Source organism: Pocillopora damicornis, chromosome 3 (genome assembly GCF_964200805.1).
Source record: "Pocillopora damicornis chromosome 3, jaPocDami1.2, whole genome shotgun sequence".
Taxonomy (NCBI): Eukaryota; Metazoa; Cnidaria; class Anthozoa; order Scleractinia; family Pocilloporidae; genus Pocillopora; species Pocillopora damicornis.
This window is the reverse complement of record NC_142672.1, coordinates 13,181,636-13,199,745: the sequence shown is the minus strand read 5'-3', so window position 1 is coordinate 13,199,745 and position 18,110 is coordinate 13,181,636. Positions and strand designations below refer to the sequence as shown.

The following is an 18,110-nucleotide window of genomic DNA, read 5'->3' as shown; positions in this document are numbered from 1 at the left end:
GCTGAGAGTCGATCAGTGAATCGTTTACATCTTCATCGAGAATTGCACCTCTGGCCTGGTTTTTACATATTTAAATCGTTGTGAATAGCTATTGATAAATGATATCATTTTATAAGGACTTACATTCAGAAGTCGGATTTCAAGTGCTCTTTGTTAATACAAACTTATGTGTGATTATATGGTCCTAACGGTATATGTGATTATATGCCATGGCCCAAATGCGGCACTATTTCGGGATTAAATAGAATTTAAAAAGTATTTTAAATACAGAGCATGCATGTCGGAAACCTCTTGCAGTTGCACTTTATATTTACGACTTATTTTTCTTTTCTCTCTCCCTTTTTTTGCAACTATGATCGCTAACTCGCTGCTACCGCAGTTTTCATTTTTATTTCGTGTCAGCGCCACATCACACCAAAGCTTAAACATGTTTTAAGACTGTTTCAGTTAAACACTGTTTAAATTTTTTTCTTCATAAGAGCTGCTTAAACATTGTTTATAAACGTCAAATGTAGCCTATTGAAAATAATAGTCGTCATGGAGAATTACCAATGAGAAGTTGGGCGTTAAAGGGTTAATGACGGTTTATCTAAACATGTGTTGCTGGTGTTAATTGAGTATCATATACTTGGATAAAGATTGCCTCTGATCCACGTCATGACTGAATTTTGTAAAGTCTCAATTTCTTAATCGGAATACAATGTCTTTTAATATATATTTGGTACAAACCATCAGCTGTTGCTGAAGATTTAAATTGCAAAAGAGCACTACTTTATGAATAAGGTACATTAATATTTCCATGAAGAACTGTTTGCATATTTGCCGAAATTAAAGATTTGAGACTTCCTTTCAGTTTATATTTTTCACACTTCAGTTTCTACAGCTCAGGAAACAGTCAAAATCTGATTGGTTTTTTTTTTTAGCAAACAAGTTGAACCTATTTTAGCTGTCGATCAGTTTCTTTTTAAACTTTGACAGTGTGCGAATATTTAAAAAGCGTGTTAAATCAATTTTCTGAGAACTGTTGAAAGTCTCATACCATGAACGAAACACTAGCTTGCTCCTTTTTGGACATCGATTTAGATCAGACGATAGAAACGCAAACGGCCAACTTCGCTACATGTGTCCTAAATTCTATCTTTTCCTTGATTACAATCACGGGAAATTTCATCATTCTAAATGCAATTTGGAAAAACCGAGAACTGCATTCGCCATCGTTCGTCCTTTTGTTTTTTCTCGCTTTATCGGATCTTCTTGTTGGACTCATTTGCCAGCCATCTTTCGTCGCGTTTAAGATCGCTGAACTTAGAAGAGACTTCAGCTGCTACTGCATCTCGAGAATGATTCAGAGTATATCTGGATGGACAACCTCTGGTGTGTCTCTGCTAACTCTAAGTGCAGTTTCATTGGATCGATTATTGTCTTTGACTCTTCATTTACGATACAACACAATCGTAACAGTTCCTCGTGCGTTTGTTGCTTGCGTCTTTCTCTGGTTCTTTGCCGTCACAGTTATGATGTTGAGGTTCACTATGACCAACTGGATAATTCTCCCTTTGATCATATTACTGACAACATTTCTCGTCACAGCGCTGAGTACCTTAAAAATATTCATGATTGTGCGCAGACATCTTTGCCAGATCAAGCAACTTCAACGAAATCTAAACACTTCTCAAACGGAAACAGCCCAAGTACTTAAGTGTCGAAAATCTGCAGTGACTGTGCTTTACGTTTACGGTCTGTTTTGGATTTTTTATGTTCCTTTTTGTGTAACAATGCTTATGGATTCAGCCGAGGGATACACGCTGACAGTAAAAATCGTATATGACTACGTGGCGTCCATAGTTTTTCTCAATTCGTTTTTTAATCCAATTGTGTACTGTTGGCGCATCAGGGAGATACGAAATGCCGTAAAGAGCTTACTTCGAAAACGCGTCCTCTTGGAAAATAACACTCGAGGCAAGTGACTTTGGTGACTTTACAAGGGAAGTTTTCCCTCAGCTTTGTTACATCAAACTAATGCATTATTAGTACGAAACGCGACGCGGACATGTGAATTTTGTTTAAATTTTAAACATTTCTGAAACATCTCCATGTTTTATTGACAGCTGGACGATACTTTCACACATCCGGTAATTAACTTGACTGGTCTTGTCGCCATAACACAATTTAAGGCTCGTGTCGTCAAAAGTTCTAATGACCAATATTGATCTATATGTAAATGTCGTTGTTGCACGCAAATACCATTTGTAACTTTACATGATACAGATGGTATTTATGATGGGGAAACATTGACCTTTTCATTTTTTTAAAAATAATTGTTTGATTTGAGATAGGTTTCTGCGCTCTAAATGTTTATCTCATTGATTTGTTTTGCCAAACGGTTTTGGCTTTTTCGATACCTGAAATAGACCGTTTTCTCTTTTCCTTGCCCAGTTCATGAGACTCAACATCTCACCCCTATTTGGATAATTTTCTCGGAGTTGTCTCTTTTAAGAGATATTTATTAATTACAACCAGTTTTTCGTTTTTAATAATCATTTTGGCCGCTTTTCGGTTCAGTTTCTGATGGCTTACTTTGTTTGTTCCTTCCTCATTTCTTAGAAATTAAGGATTGATCACGATGTCCATTTTTCAACCTTGTGCCCTTCACCAACAGAAACACAAATTTAAGTCAGTCCGCAAGCAACCATTACCCTTTTTTTAAGTAAATTATTCTTCCAAAGAATTACGTAATCATTTCAATTCTCAGTTGGTTTTTTTAAAGTATATTTTCCATGCTAAAGGGAAATATTATTGTTAGAGTTTCAATTTGTTTGCTGTAAAATCCTTTTAACTTGAAAGTGAATGATATCGTCATTAAAATTTTCTTCTGTCTTGAAAGTGAAAGATACCATCATTATTGGTTTTCACGACAAGAGGCAAACTCGAGCGAAAGAAGCCGCTCAAACTGCTTTTTTTTTACAGACAGTAGTAATATCAGACAGTTTCCAACATGACATATATGCAAATGTAGGTGACAGTGAATTCATTAGGTCACGGGGCATTATCAGCAAGAGAACATTGTGAAAGCAGGTGTCTATTTTTGTGGTAGCATCTCAAAGAAACGAAGCTAAAAACGTTAACACGTTGTTGCAAGTTTATGAAACACTGAAAGCACTATCTCAACCACGAACACATGGGGAGCTCTTTCATTGATAACTGTAATTGAAATCCGATCCCCAAGAAAGTTATGCGATTCTTTTTGCAAATGATTTCTGAGAAAAACATTCTCGGTAGAAATATTAATTTTTATGATTCTATTTTAACAACGTAATCAACTTCCCAACTCGTTGGAGCTTTTTTTTGGAAACAGATGAATTATTATAGGTTTATCACTCGCTGTGTTTCTTAAAAGTTATGATTATTGAGACTACCACATTGAAACAATTGTGTTGAGAGGCCGTCTCGAAATTGTTAGTAAACGATGTCCCATACGTCAGCAGTGCATTCATCCAAATGTGAAGCACTTGGGAAGTTTCCGGAGCTTTCAAAAAACTAGAGTTGCTCTCTGCAAGCCTTTGGAAACTCTGGGGCAACTTTCGTGCTCTCCAAACTTCCCACAAGGTATATTTGAAACCTGGAGATTCTTTTTCATTGTTTGATAACGCTTTGATAAAACGTACCTGCCGATCCAATTTGAACTGTCTGTATATTTTTGTAAATGCACAAATATTTAACCTTCTACTGGCCCCAATGCTTTTCCCTACTTACAAGGTTTTATTTCTTTTTTGTAAGAGAAACTATAATAGCAATGTAAATTTAGTTACGTACATGAATGATAAATGTAAAGGAAAACATACATTGAAAAGAGAAATGAAACAACTTCACAGTTTCGTGTCTTAAATTCTCAAATTCCCTCTTGCAACCCGTGTCTATAAGTATTTCACGAAACTAAAAGGGTTTTACCATCAAGAAAGGTTTGATTCTAAAATAATAACTGCACCCAACGGCGAAAAAGGTTTATTTTTCTTTTCCACTTACTCTTTTTCAAAGAAACTCAAAGCGACAAGCGGGCTTGAATTTATTCAGCTTCACCCTATTTCTGTAGTTTGTTTGCTCAGTTGTTAGGCATATAGAGTAAATAGATAACTTGTCCAAGTTTTGTTGAAATATCCTCAGACACCTGCCTAAATGCTCGATAAAAATAACATCAGTTAAATGAAAGTTTCATTTTTTTCATACCTGTAAATGTTTAATAACGACGGAATAGGTTATCAGAACCTTTGAGCTCTTCAGTGGACGGTATATTGCAAATTAACAACCGAATACATAATCTAATTGAAAGGAAACTCGACAGGCAACATATATTTTGAATGCTAATATGGGGTGATACAGATGTTTTTTCGGTGTCAGATGAAAGGTATTTATTTACAGGCGCCAGGGGCCTATGCAGGCGCACAATGGTCCAGGGCGGCGAAAATGACATCGCACCGAAATATTGATCAACATAAGGTACCGAACTCGACTGAAACAAAAAGATTTATTACTAGGAGGTCCAAACCCAAGGTACAAATTTGCCATTCATTTACAGCTAAGCCTTGCCAAGTGGTCTCTGACTCGATAGCGACGCGGGCGGATTCGCCATGTTTACAGCCAACTTAACATGTTTTTTCTTTGAAGTTAAATGGGAGCTAGATGAAGAAGAAAAAATAGCAAGTGTGGTGTTGTGTATTTTATGCGCGCTGTTTGCAATAACTGCCATATCAGGAAATGGCATCGTATTGTTCATTATATGGAAAACACAAGAGCTTCATTCACCATCTTTCATTTTGTTGTTTTGCTTGGCCATGTCTGATCTTCTTGTGGGATTGGTTGGACAGCCATCCTTCGTTGCTTACAAGATAGCGGAGAGCCTCGAATCTTTCAGCGCGTATTGTAATCTGCGACTGATTCAGTTCTTTTGTGGGTGGATAAGTTCTAGCGTGTCCTTTATAACTGTTAGTGGCATCTCTGTCGACAGACTTCTCGCTTTACATCTTCACTTGCGATACAAAAGCATCATTACAGTCCGACGTGTGATAACCGCAATAATAATCGTTTGGCTGGTTTGCTCGGTGGCAACCACACTAAAGCTTTGGGTGCAAAACTGGATCATTATTGCGATTATTGGTAAATTATCGGCCATAACAACAACTGCCTTTTGCACAGGTAAAATTTTTCGTATCGCTCGAGGGCACGAACGTCAAATCACTGGACAAAATAATATAGTAACTAGTTGCTCAATCCGAACGAAGGATATTAACATTCGTGCATGTAAAAAGTCTGCCACGACAGTAATTTATGTCTTTAGCTGGATGTTGATGTTTTATCTTCCTTTCCTCGTCGTGATGGCCATGGAAATGATCAAAGGCAATGAAAAGGTAGTTAAAATCGCTTACGAGTGGGCCTCACTGCTTGTTTTTATAAACTCTTCAGTAAATCCCGTTATCTACTGTTGGAGAATGGAACAGATTCGACTTCGCATTAAGACGTTATTTAAAAGAAAAGCTTCATCCAATAAAATCCATTCCGTCAGTTGATAAAGTCCTGATAAAACACATAGATGTTTTGTGAAGATCAACACTTTACGCCTTAATTACTCTTTACAGAGATGATGTGAACATATTCAAGTCTTGAAGTAAATAGACTTAATAAATAAAAAACTGATAAAAAGAAAAAAATTAAAGGAAAGAAAAATAAATTATTATAGAAATAAATAAATTGATAAACACTGCTCTTTTTCTGGCCCTTATCAGTTCGCCTATATCACGTTTTGAAAAAGCTTCGTCTCTATCATATGTTCTTGGTCAAAACCTTTGTTAGGAACTCAGTTACAGCCGCTTTTTAGCGTTTCCAACGCAACTAGATTATCTCTGATGCGATCATTTAGGTTTTCTTTTTCGAAAAGGAAAAACCAGGGAAAAAGGTTGCTTAATTTATTATTTTCATAATAAAGAAAAGAAAAAAGAAAAGAAACAAGAGAGACGTAGTTGGGATTACGTAATAGTTTGTATTCGCCTTTTGTCTTTGAAGTTGACAAGTCTTGAATATTTCATTCAAAAATTGTAGTCCTTGTCAATGAAAAGCTTTAGGTCAGGGTCTCTCCACTTAAACTGGTTTTCATTTCATCTTCGACGCATCCTTCGCTGAAGGCCCGGACAGCCATGACAACTACACGTATGTATATCGGTGAATTCATAGAAAACGTCACCGATGCTGTCACACATACACAGGCGCGTATATTTGATTCCCGAGTCAAAAACGGTCGACTGATAATTAATGGGTAAGGAGTAGTTAATTGAATAACGAGATGGCAGAGTAAAAAAGCAGAGTCGAAAGGCTGTAAATTATTTTCTTTCTGGGCAGCGTAACGCAGGAAATGTAAAGTTAACCGAAAAATTGTTTGCTTTCCACGGTATTGGCTGACATTCAGTCGTTCTCATTTCATATACGAAAATACATAATTTGAAAAAAAGCTCAGTTGTTCTCTTTTTGATGAAGCGCTAGGTCTGTCCAATTTCAACTGCCAGAATTGTTTCCGTGCCGAAGAAAAGTCGACATTTTCAAGAAGTATTTGTTCCTTAGTGATGTTTTTACCATTTACAAAAACAAATATTTTGATCGTCACTTTCTGAGTTGTATAACTACTAATTGCAAGACGTGTGTATGAATTATGTATTTCTATCATTATATAGCTTCATATTTTTCTTGTGAAGTCCCAGCTTGTATCAGTGTCACGTTCGCCCTCGTCATGAACAAAACGTATTCAAATTGTTTCTTTTTGGATATTAACTTGGAAAAAAGCAAAGAAACCATAACTGCAAGTATCCTCACTTGTATTTTTAACGCGGTGTTTTCATTAATCACATCTACAGGGAATTTTATCATTCTTCGTGTCATCTGGAAAACTCAGGAGCTTCATTCGCCGTCCTTTATGCTTTTGCTTTGTCTTTCTGCCTCCGATCTCCTGGTCGGACTGATTTGTCAGCCGTTTTATGTGGCTTATCAGATCGCAGAGCTTTCAGATAACTACGGAGCTTACTGCATCCTGAGAATGACTCAAAATATATCTAGCTGGACAACGGCTGGTGTATCTTTGCTGATTTTGAGCTGTGTCTCCGTTGATCGACTTCTTGCTTTGACTCTTCATCTAAGATACAGGACAATTGTGACTGTTCACCGTGTGCTTTTTGTCGCGTGTTTTCTCTGGACAGGTTGTATAACTGCGGTTTTGTTAAAGGTTTGGATAAGAAATTGGATCATCATTCCTTTAGTGGTGTTACTGATTTCATTTCTGGTTACAGCTGCAAGCACGTTCCAGATAGTACAAATTGTTCGCAAGCACCAGCGACAGATAAAACAGCAGCAACGAAACATCCAAATGAACACAGTGAATGCACTCAAATGTAGAAGATCTGCCGTGACTGCACTCTATATATATGGCTTGTTCCTTTTTTTCTATGTTCCATTTTGCTCGACCTTGTTCGCAGAGGCACTATTTGGGTACACCCTAAAGGTGAAGATTGCCTATGACTACACTACAACTGCTGTATTTGTTAACTCCAGTTTGAATCCATTTCTTTACTGCTGGAGAATTAAGGAGATACGCCATGCTGTTAAAACTGCTCTCAAGGGAAACTCGGGAAAATATCAGGGGGAATTGCCGTCAAAGTAATTTTAATTTTTCTTATTTTTCTCCTTCTTTCTTTCTTTCTTTCTTTTTTTTTTTTTTCTGTAAGGAAGCAAAGTAACTTTTTCAAAAATAAACGTGCCGGTTGTCAGATATTTGGATTAGGCGCAAACTCATTTCCACTGACTTCGCTGATTATCAAGATTTGACTTTACCGAACAATAATCCACTTGCGCATGTCCGACATTTAATGCTGTTTTTGTTGCTGCGTCATTCCTAAGAGGGAACTCGTGTCATGGCCATCCTATGAGTTTCACCCACATAAGTAACTTTGACAGGAACATCTCACACGGAAAAAGTTATGTTCACGTTCGAAGTAACGCGCAGCAATCATCATGATTCTTAATAACGTGTCGCTGAGAAGCTGCTATTGACGTATTTAATTAAGTAGAAACCGAACGACAAAAATACAAAAAATTTGTCCCAAAGCTGGAAGCTATTATTGGGTAAAAACGAAGTTGTCATATTTAAAAATCAACAGTCATGGTGATGTGTTTGCCTTCATGACGTAAAGTTTGCTGAAGAAGACTGATGAAAACCCTTTCGACTATGGTCTCTAAACAAGACCAGCGAGGGTTCATATCGAATTACTATTCATCGCAATTTTGTATTTAAATTTAGAATACTACTAGTCATTCATAATTTTCACCCAACTCAATTGCCAAAGATAATAATCTCAACTATTCTATAATTTGTCTCCCAGGGTCTGTTGTCACTAATAGAATAGGTTTTGCTTTCGTCGGTAGACATTCATAGCCATTTTCGTGATATGAATAATTTCATCCATTCTGAATAAGCATTAACATAACGTTCGCAAAGTTTTCCTGCTCTATGATTAAATTTTTTTAAGTGGGTGTTTTTGAAAGAGCGTTCCCTTCACTGTTAATAACAGCAATTGTTAGTTTCCGGCTCACAATGTCAAAAATAAAGTGTCCATATCTCTTACCTCTTTGAGTTCAAAATAAATTGGGAATGAATTAATAATTTCATTAATGAGAAAGGTTAGTAAATTTTCTAATTGCACGTCCCTGAATTGTTCCAATCTGAACGGCCATAAATTTCAATTTTCAGTTCCCACCGTGTCATTTTGAATGTATTCTTATTAAGCAAACTAAGCTGTCAAATGCATTTATTCAGGTGTCCTACTGTTGAATGAAGCGCGTACTTATGAATAATGAAAATTAGATTCGATGTGTTTGATGTTTCCGTTCAGCATGTTCCAAATCTCATCACTGAGTTCTATTTTTTATCTTCAACATGAACAGAACCAATCTACGATGTTCCATTTTGGACTTAAACTTGGAACAAACTAGAGATACCTTTATTACGAGTATTTTTACATGTATTTTTAATGCAGTGTTTTCCCTACTAACATCTACAGGAAATACAATCATTCTTAATGTCATTTGGAAGACTCCAGAACTTCATTCGCCGTCCTTTATGCTTTTGCTTTGTCTCTCTGCCTCCGATCTATTGGTCGGACTGATTTGTCAGCCGTTGTTCGTGGCTTATCAGATCGCAGAACTTTTGCATAACTTCAGAGCTTATTGCATCCTGAGAATGACTCAAAACATATCTGGTTGGATAACAGTTGGGGTGTCTTTGTTCACTTTGAGCGCTGTCTCCATTGATCGACTTCTTGCTTTGACCTTACATTTACGGTACAGTTCAATTGTGACCGGTTCTCGGGTACTGAAAGTCGCTATCTTTTTGTTGATTGGAAACGTAACTGTTGTCATCTTAAGATTTTGGATAAAAAAATGGATTTTTTTTCCCTTGGTCGCAATACTTCTTTCGTTTCTGGTTACAGTAGTAAGTTCCTTGAAAATTTTTTGGATCGTTCGCAAACACCAGCGTCAGATAAAACAGCAACAGGAGAGTGCCCAACTCTCCACGGTAAACATGCTCAAATGTAGAAAATCTGCTGTAACTGTAGTATGCGTTTATGGTTTATTCCTGCTTTTCTATTTTCCATTTTGTGTGACAATGTTCTTGGAGACACTTTTTGGATACACGTTAAAGGTAAAGATTGCTTATGACTACGCAACAACTATCGTTTTCGTGAACTCCTGTTTGAATCCACTGGTTTACTGTTGGAGAATTAAGGAGATACGCCATGCTGTTAGAAATACACTGAGAAGATCTATAGGAGAGCAATAAAACTAGTTATTACAGGATCATGTGGTTTTATCAACTGAGACGTCAGCTCTCGAATCTCTTTTCAGCGGCCAATTCAAGTTTTTATCGTTGTCGTTATTGGCAGGGATGGTGGTTCTCATTAGGTCAGCCCCGACCATTTATACCACGTTTATTATAAAGTGCGACAAGTGTTATCGAAGAGTGTGACAAGTGTTATCAAAGAGTGTGACAAGTGTCATCACAAAGCGTGACAAGTGTTATCACAAAGTGCGACAATTTTATTACAACGGGAAAAGCAAGAGAATACTCAATACATTCACTTGGTGGAAAGGTGTTAGAAAATGCTACGATTATATCAAAGTACACCAGAACAGTCTCTCCATCGCGATGGAGTATTTATGTTCCAACAATAAGCCAAATGCACTGTGCAGAAATAAAGAAACAGAGTCAAATATTGACTCAGCGGAATACTTTAAATTCAATGCCTTTTCATCTTCTTGACCATAAAAGACTGAGGGCTCTTACATTCTAAAATTTTTGCAACGTTGCAAGTGAAACGCCACACAAAAGAGGAAATCCTAAACATGCGCAATACTTTCTTTAGCAACAGAATGTCTTCAGCAACAGAACAAATTTACGACAGAATTCGAAAGCATGGTAGAAAACAAAAGTAGACAAATATTTGTCGAACTTTTAAGCCTCCGCGACCATGTGCATTAGTTTATAAATGAATGAGTTGCCAGTAATCGGATCCTTGCGTTTGCGCACAGATTTCTGGGATCGCCATGGGGCAAACATGGTTACTCGCTGGAAAAAAACGTAATGGCGAAATGTTGTTTGGACGTCCAAAAAAGCGATTTTGCCGAGAGATTACGGATTTTTCGCTGCAATTTTGTCATTAATGGATAAGAATAATGTTGATAAGAGGGAAGTGCAAGTTTTTATTCGAATTACCACGAAATATGTTATGAAAAATACTGAAAAACTTCTTTCCTTGCGTAAGGTCTATTGTGAAATCGTCATCGCACAATGGTCTCGAAATATTACAAAATAGCCATAAATCGCCAGGAAATAACTCATTTAAGTCTTTTCAGTTGTATTTATATATGTACAACCTGTTTTCGCACTTTTTAACGTATTTAATAAACAAATTACGACGTTTGAAAATATAACTCCTCAAAGGAGAGAAGTCGTCGTCAGCGGAGACGGATATTATTTTTATCGAGCTGTTGCTCTTTGAAAGGATAAAATAAGCGATGAAAAATATGAGTACATCCCTAGGTCAAGCGATAGTTTGTGTGAAAAAAATCCGGAAGTCTTTGAGCTGCAACTTTTCTTCTCGAACTTCTTGAAGGATCTTGTCAGGAAAGAAAGATCACGGGAACTTAGGGAGAAACTGTGGACATATCATTAGTTGTGCATCGCTCATCGTCGCAGAAGGAAAGGTTCAGTTTTGAGCCGACTATCAATGCTGATTTGTTCTCACTGATCACAAAAAGGAGCAGTGTAGGTGTTTTATCACTTTAATGTACCACAATAATATTTAGTGCTCAAGCACCCATTTCAATCTCCTGCTGCCTCAAGGTAGCTTTTTTAGGGCTCTTTTGTAGTAAAAAGCTAGAAGAAGACTTAACACCCGTCCAAAAAACTGAAAAGGCTTTGTTGAGGTTTTCCTTGGCAATTTATGGTTAGTTTTTCTAAATTTCGAGACTATTACGCAATGTCAAATTCACAATAAACCTGGCTGATGGAGACAAGATAATCGGTAGATTTTACTACATATTTCATGGTTTTTCACACAAACTTACACTTCCCTTGTATCAGCATTACCCAAATTCATTTCTAATAAAAGAGCGGTGAAAAAGCGATAATCTCGCTAAACTCTCTTTTTTTGGACGTCGGAACAACCTTTTGCCATACATTTCCTTCTAGCGAGTTGCAATGTTTGCCCCGTGGGGATCCCAGATTCCTGTGCGCAAACACAAGGATCCGATTACTGGCAACTCATACATTGTGACTAAAATGTGACGCCTGAAAATGCGCATGGTCTTGAGCCTAAGTCTGTGGTCCCTACTTTTCGAGGCCCCTTTACCCATTGAGCTCCCGGGGTGCATCGACGTCACACCAAGAGCTCCCCACGGTGCGCTAACATTGATTTTTTTTTTCATTTATTGTAATTTGTGATAATCGTCATTAGCTTAAATTAATATTTTGCCGGCACGTATCGGAGGACTAGGGGTTAGTGCGAGGTGCACGGAGAGTATTGGGATTGCAGTTTGTAATTTGAGGTCTTCATTAGAGCGAGGCATTCTACGGTCAGTCTTCACTGTGTAAGTTGCTAGCTTTCGTTTAAATTTATTTAGTTATTTTGTCTTTTTTCCTAAAATTCTGTCAGGTTCACATCAGATTTTACACAGAACTGTACTCACACACATCTTTAATTAACTGTTATCTAGTTGTGTATATCATGTTATTCATTGCATGCCATAAAACCCCGAGGGTGGCACCACTGCCTTGGTTGGGGGTTTCCACCTGCTGGTTTTTTAGGGGTTTTCTTGTCCGGCTTTGGGGCATTCAGTTTCCTTCAATTGTAATTATAGTAAACCCTTGGCTGGCCAACACACCCAGATATCAACACTTTGTGTGCCCGGTTGAGTAGTGGAGGCAAATCTTTGTTTTTTTTTACTCGAGTGACGGACTTCGCCGAAAAGGAGGGACTGCTCGTTAGTCTAGTTCTTTTCAGTAGCTTATAATTGCTTTGTTGCTTTGTGAGGAGATTTAGGCAAAGGGAGGCACTTAAATCATAATCGGTAATTTTTTTAATGCGCGCTCTAATTTCTGCCCCTGTTTTACGTTCTTGTCCGTTCCATGCTCTTTGTCTGAGGTAATTAGGCTTAATGGCGGACCGAAGGCATTTTCGAGTGATCTATCTGTAGATCGTATGAGTTTTGTTGTGTTCAACTCTTCGTACGATTTGATTTGTACACCTGTCGGATTTCTTGTGTCGTACTTTGTAATACCTGTCCCACTTTATAACAACACTTGAAGCGTTTCGTAATAAACTCGATATAGAAATTCGGAAGACAAGTAAACTAAATGATAGCTGTCCTTCCTGTCAATAATGATGATAACAATAACAATATTCTCGCAGCTAAGAACACTACTAAAACTAGTAGTTGTAAATAGGACCTGAAAAAAATTCAGGCCCGTACGGGATTTGAACCCATGACCTCTGCGATACCGGTGCAGCGCTCTACCAATTGAGCTAACAAGCCAACTGGGAGCTGGTCAATGAATTGGGTACAAATAAACATCCAAGTGAATGAAGAATTTAGAATTTCATATATCTAAATTCTTCAATAACAATATTGATAATAATAACAATAGATGTGTTGCCAATGATGGGAATTGAAATGATGATAATAATAATTGAATAAAGGGGTAAGTTTCTAAAGAAACTGTGGTGCTGCATCGGTGGGAGAGTATAGCAGATAATTTAGTGTTAACAACTGGGTTGAAAACGTAAATTAGCCACCGTAAAGGGTAAAAAAGCTGACGTTTCGAGCGTTAGCCCTTCGTCAGAGCGATTAGGCGAAGGGCTAACGCTCGAAACGTCAGCTTTTTTACCCTTTACGGTGGCTAATTTACGTTTTCAACCCAGTTGTTAACACTAAATTACCTGATGATAATGATAGTTAAAGATCCACGTTTGTTCTTGAATACGTCTAGGAGTCACGTGACCAGACTCCAGCGGTCACGTTCGCCGTTTGCCGTCCACGTTTGAACTTCGGGCAAGGCAGTTTCAGTTAGTTGAACTCCCTTGACACTTTTTGTCTTTCTGTTCAAAAATTCTGGCGCATGTTCCATAAATTTATGTGAAGTGAAGTCTTTTGTTTATAACCATTCCTCTGGAACGCTATAGTAAACCAATTTTCGGCCAGATTTTGTGTTTGAAAGAAAGGACCTCCATCCTTTGTGTAATTCAAGATGGCTGTGCTCATGTTGATTTTTTTCAGGTGAAATCCGACGTCGATCTAAAAAGCTGAAAGTCTTGAAACTTCTAACCTCTAACCACAAACCGCTGACCGCAGTTTGACGTTTGCGGTGAACAGTCCAAATGTGGATCTAAAACTCTTTTATCAACTGCATATATGCGAATTACTTAAAGTCTGTAATATAGCATCCATAATGACGAATATAGATGTCTTGAAGGTGGAAGTTGATTGGATACATATCTTGCAGTCCCGAGGTCGTCTACATGGATGGAGTTTATGACTGTAATTTACCCGGCAGATTATGACACTGGAAAACCGCAGCTGGTGTCTTTGTTGTGAGAAAAATTATTATTACGTGCCGCACTCACTAATATCACTCTCTGTAGTCATCATTTTGCATCATCATTGTTGTCATCATCAATATCATGATTATTGACAGGAATGACAGCTATCATTGAGTCTAATTGTCCTCCGAATATCAATATCAAGTTGGTTATAAAGTGCGACAGAACTTATGCCTGCATGTAGGAGTAATTTGTTGTGGCTATGGCAAAGCCACGTAAGACGTCGAAATGAGTCAGTGAGGCGAAGTAACAATAGAATGCCGAACTTCACACGATTTTGACCCGATGTTAATAGTCGCTCGTTTCGAAACTTATGACCTTATAAATACGGTTATTTAAATAATTTAAACTTCCCCAAATTGCATAAAGTTACGTCGTAAGCATTTCCTACTTCTAGTTAAGCCTGTGGCCAAACGCTAGCCACCTTCATACAATCTCGAAAAAAAAAATGCCTCTATTCAAAATGTTTCTCATGATTACTACAGAGGAGTTCTTTCGAACTTCTTGAGAGCAGTATATGCTTGTTAGGAATCTCAATCGATTTCATAATTGGACTGCCCAGCACAGTAGTGCCTTTTTATAAGTTCTTAGCCAACGAATTGCATTGAATTTCTAAAAAGGAGGCTTATGTTGCCAATACTACTAAATTATCTATGACTTTATCGTTGAGTATTTCCCATTCCGCATTCTTTTCTTTTCCAAAAAAAAAACTATGGAAGACCAAACTTACTCAAGTGGCTATTTTCTACCGTGGCAGGTCTCATCGGGAAAAGAATTTGAGAGGCATATACTCGTGATTTTTTAGAAGTTTGCGTACGCTCCACTGTGATTCGCCCCTAAAATGGCCGGACAAGGCTTGAATATCCCCAGTAAACTTTGTCAGTTTAAGCAACGTCAGTGACGGTGTCGGACACAGGTACCTCTATCTGATTGCGGAGGCGAAAGCTATCTTGTTTTATTCTAGTTGTCTATTGCGTAACAAGAAATAGAGTCAAGAGCGGAGTCGAGAGGCTGTAACATTCTCTCTGTGAGGTGTAGTGCAGGAAATTTTAGCTTGAAACATTTTATTTCTTATGGCTGCTAGCGGAGGTTAATCCTGGCGGTTAGTTCATAGTTGCGATCAAAGGAGTAAACATGATTAGGCATCATTCTACGAGTCGTCCTCATAGATTCTGTGATCTTTTAATTACATACACCTGAAGCAGAAGTCCCATTACAACAAAAAACCTTTTTTGGCATTTAAAAAAAAAAAATTATAAGCTACCAACTTCTCTCCGCGGACATCTTGAGTTAATTTTCCTTTATTTCATTTGCAAAGATCTGACTAATTTTTTGAGTTGAGTCATTAAATCTGCACGATGGGAAATCGATTCTAGCGTCTTTCTTCCGTAGCTTCAGGGCAAGAATCACATCGAAGCCAGGGATGTCGTAGTTTGTTGTTGATTCACCGGGATTCAAGGATCGAGTCCCATCCTTATCAATTATCATCACGGTATACTTGGTATCGTTCATGAACTTGCAGAATTTCGGTTCCTTTCTGGGTTCGTCACAGTATTCCTCACGAGGAGCCCTCGCCTGTCAGAACACAAACAAAATTTGAACATCTCTACGTGGACCGGAAGAGCCGTCCTTAGTACCGAAATTATACGTTCCTTATAAAGCCTAACGCCTCCACAGGTAATATCCTGTTCCAGGTTATAGATCATCGAACTACTCGAGCTACATTACAGCGAATGACGCTAAGCGCTTTTCGAGAAAAATGGCAGCGAAAGTCTGATCTTCGTGCCCATTTTTCCATCCCACTTTTTCACTAAGCCATAGCTACTTACCAGCAAAAAGCCAGTTGGCGTAAACAAGTAAAATATCAATTTTAGGAATGAAATAATACCCTCCTCCCTTCCATGTACCTCATGTAATGTCATTGGTGTTTCAATAACAGATTCGTTGTCTTTGTCACTACCCGATTGCAAATTAACGTCCATAATCTGTAAAAAAAAAAACAAAAAACAAAATGAACTGTTACATTCTTTACATAGCCGGTCTTGGTGCCAAGACGGTTCATTTCCTTCTGCAACGATGTTGATCGAAAATTTGAATACTACTTATTATTTTAATGAATTCAAAGTGACCGATTTCAAGAGGACGCCAACTCGCTTTGAGCAAAATTTTGCGCACACTCTCAATTTCGCATCATCAAAACTAAAAGGATGAGTAAAACTTCAGAATCTATGCTTTCATTTGATATAAGTTTCATTAGGTTTGTTTACGAATTGTGTTTGTGAGGACAAAACTAGTCATTAGTACCTATAGACGGCCGAACTTCACGATATCACGCAAAAAGATTCATTAACAGTAAAAGAACTATTTAATTAAAAAAAAAGCGTCATACAAGAGCGGAGTTAGACAAAACTTATTAGGCAAGAAAGCTGTTAAATTTCTATTTGCTAATCGCACAAAACAGACGCTAAATCGACGTCATAAATTACTGTACTGTCACGTCCACATTCTTTGTGCGGCTTTCAACAAAGAAATGACGCTAAATCCGTTTCTGTAAACTTCGCAAAATACTGCTACTTCTACGTCTTTATTTGATTTAAGTTTCATATAAACATAAACATCGACGAAAATCACTAAGCGAATATCACTCGGCGAAAATCACTCTGGGTTCGCTCTACGCAAACTTATCACAATCTTCTTCAATACACTACTTCATTTTAGCTTTCAATTAATGCAAGTTTCATACGACAGGCTACACATAACGAAAAAGTCAATCGCCACCGAAGGCGATTTGACTTTCAGTGGTGGCGAGTTTGTTGTGGTGGCAAATTGACCGGATACCGTTAAAAAAATCTTTGAAAAAAAGTTTTGATCGCTGTCAGCGCGCTGCGAACTATGAGAGTAAGAGACTTTTCGTGTACCTCACTCCCAAAGTTCCGCACTGCAGGGTGCGCGAACATCATTTTTTTTGTATTTCACAGACTTGTTCATTACTCGCCCGACGGAATTCGCGTGAAAGGAGAGACTGTTTCCCTTTAGAGTTCGAGTCAGCGAAGTTCTACAACATGTTTCTCCGCGGTTTAGCCCGATGAGAATGTCGGGCGTGAGTGAAAATGCTTTTTATCCTTGGTCTCGATTTGGTTGTTCTTATCAAGTTATTTACATCGGGGTCAATTTCAACGCCGATGCTCTTGAAATATATGCGCGTAGATGGTGGTGTTGTAGTAAAGGGTGAAGACAACATACCCGCAACAAAATTTGTTAAATATCTTACCAGTCCTTCAGTCTCTTCAGCGTGCATCTACTGACATTAACCTTGCGATTGTGGGACAAGTGCAAGCCTCACTGGAAATTAAAACTTGACTAACCTGTAATAAAAAACAATATTTACCAACCGCAAATTAACAATTGGTTCATTTGTCAGCGTGCGTCCATCGAGATATGAAGCACGCGGGAAGTTTGGAGAGCACGAAAGATGCGTTCTTGAGTGCTCTCCAAACTTCCCAAGTGCTTCATATCTCGATGAACACACAGCTGACGTATGAACCAATTGTTTTATAACATTTCCAACCCGATGGAAATTTTTTTTTCTCGGGGGATTTGTTTGCTGACGCCATGAGCGTGCACAATAGGAATATGAAGCACGCTCGCGCAATTGAATTTGATTACACAAATTTACTAGCTATGTTATAAAGTAGCTTCATGACACTCAAGCTACCGGTGAACCTGTCTGTGACTCGATCTCATCACAATTAAAGTTTCACACAGCGGAAACAACGATTTTGGCAAACTTCAACATTCACCGTAGATCGAACGATTTTGCACGATTTGATTCAAATATTTTGTGGCGGCCATAATATGTGTCTTTGGAAATGCGTCAAATATCATGGCAAAGCTAAGAACTGGTTATTGTGTAACACTCCA

The 18,110-nt window shown here is 38.0% G+C and overlaps 5 protein-coding genes across 6 annotated transcripts; 4 read left to right on the top strand and 1 right to left on the bottom strand.

Annotated features, from left to right (window-relative positions):
• Positions 1-716: 716 nt before the first annotated feature.
• Positions 717-3,271, top strand: LOC113674308 (melanocyte-stimulating hormone receptor). Its single transcript, XM_027190792.2, has one exon. It carries the CDS (start codon positions 1,041-1,043, stop codon positions 1,965-1,967), a length of 927 nt encoding a protein of 308 aa, XP_027046593.2. The 5' UTR covers positions 717-1,040; the 3' UTR covers positions 1,968-3,271.
• Positions 3,272-4,407: 1,136 nt separating this feature from the next.
• LOC149048294 (melanocyte-stimulating hormone receptor-like) lies at positions 4,408-5,736 on the top strand. The gene has a single exon (XM_089199752.1). It carries the CDS (start codon positions 4,626-4,628, stop codon positions 5,559-5,561), a length of 936 nt encoding a protein of 311 aa, XP_089055878.1. The 5' UTR covers positions 4,408-4,625; the 3' UTR covers positions 5,562-5,736.
• A 395-nt stretch (positions 5,737-6,131) lies between these two features.
• LOC113674301 (trace amine-associated receptor 365-like) lies at positions 6,132-8,656 on the top strand. Its single transcript, XM_027190786.2, has 2 exons — positions 6,132-6,304; positions 6,897-8,656. The coding sequence occupies exons 1-2, from the start codon at positions 6,301-6,303 to the stop codon at positions 7,694-7,696; spliced, it is 804 nt and encodes a 267-aa protein (XP_027046587.2). The 5' UTR covers positions 6,132-6,300; the 3' UTR covers positions 7,697-8,656.
• A 312-nt stretch (positions 8,657-8,968) lies between these two features.
• On the top strand, positions 8,969-10,016 carry LOC149048293 (melanocyte-stimulating hormone receptor-like). Its single transcript, XM_089199753.1, has one exon. It carries the CDS (start codon positions 8,969-8,971, stop codon positions 9,869-9,871), a length of 903 nt encoding a protein of 300 aa, XP_089055879.1. The 3' UTR covers positions 9,872-10,016.
• Positions 10,017-15,327: 5,311 nt separating this feature from the next.
• LOC149048292 (uncharacterized) lies at positions 15,328-17,682 on the bottom strand. Of its 2 annotated transcripts, none has more exons than XM_089199755.1 (3): positions 17,433-17,682; positions 16,097-16,174; positions 15,328-15,764 (listed from the first exon to the last, which is right to left on the bottom strand). In XM_089199755.1, exons 2-3 carry the CDS (start codon positions 16,169-16,171, stop codon positions 15,480-15,482), a joined length of 360 nt encoding a protein of 119 aa, XP_089055881.1. In that variant the 5' UTR covers positions 16,172-16,174; positions 17,433-17,682; the 3' UTR covers positions 15,328-15,479. The 2 variants fall into 2 exon arrangements, with proteins under 2 accessions (XP_089055881.1, XP_089055880.1); XM_089199754.1 differs by having other exon boundaries at positions 17,461-17,682.
• Between the last annotated feature and the right edge of the window lie 428 nt (positions 17,683-18,110).

Excerpts from the sequence above, each read along its gene's own strand:
- LOC113674308 (XM_027190792.2), top strand. The coding sequence starts at position 1,041 with ATGAACGAAACACTAGCTTGCTCCTTTTTGGACATCGATTTAGATCAG.
- LOC149048294 (XM_089199752.1), top strand. The coding sequence starts at position 4,626 with ATGTTTACAGCCAACTTAACATGTTTTTTCTTTGAAGTTAAATGGGAG.
- LOC149048293 (XM_089199753.1), top strand. The coding sequence starts at position 8,969 with ATGAACAGAACCAATCTACGATGTTCCATTTTGGACTTAAACTTGGAA.
- LOC149048292 (XM_089199754.1), bottom strand. The coding sequence starts at position 17,487 with ATGCACGCTGAAGAGACTGAAGGACTG. Across the intron at positions 16,175-17,460 it reads CTGAAGAGACTGAAGGACTG|ATTATGGACGTTAATTTGCA; the intron begins GTAAGATATTTA and ends TTTTTTTTACAG. Across the intron at positions 15,765-16,096 it reads CACCAATGACATTACATGAG|GCGAGGGCTCCTCGTGAGGA; the intron begins GTACATGGAAGG and ends GTGTTCTGACAG.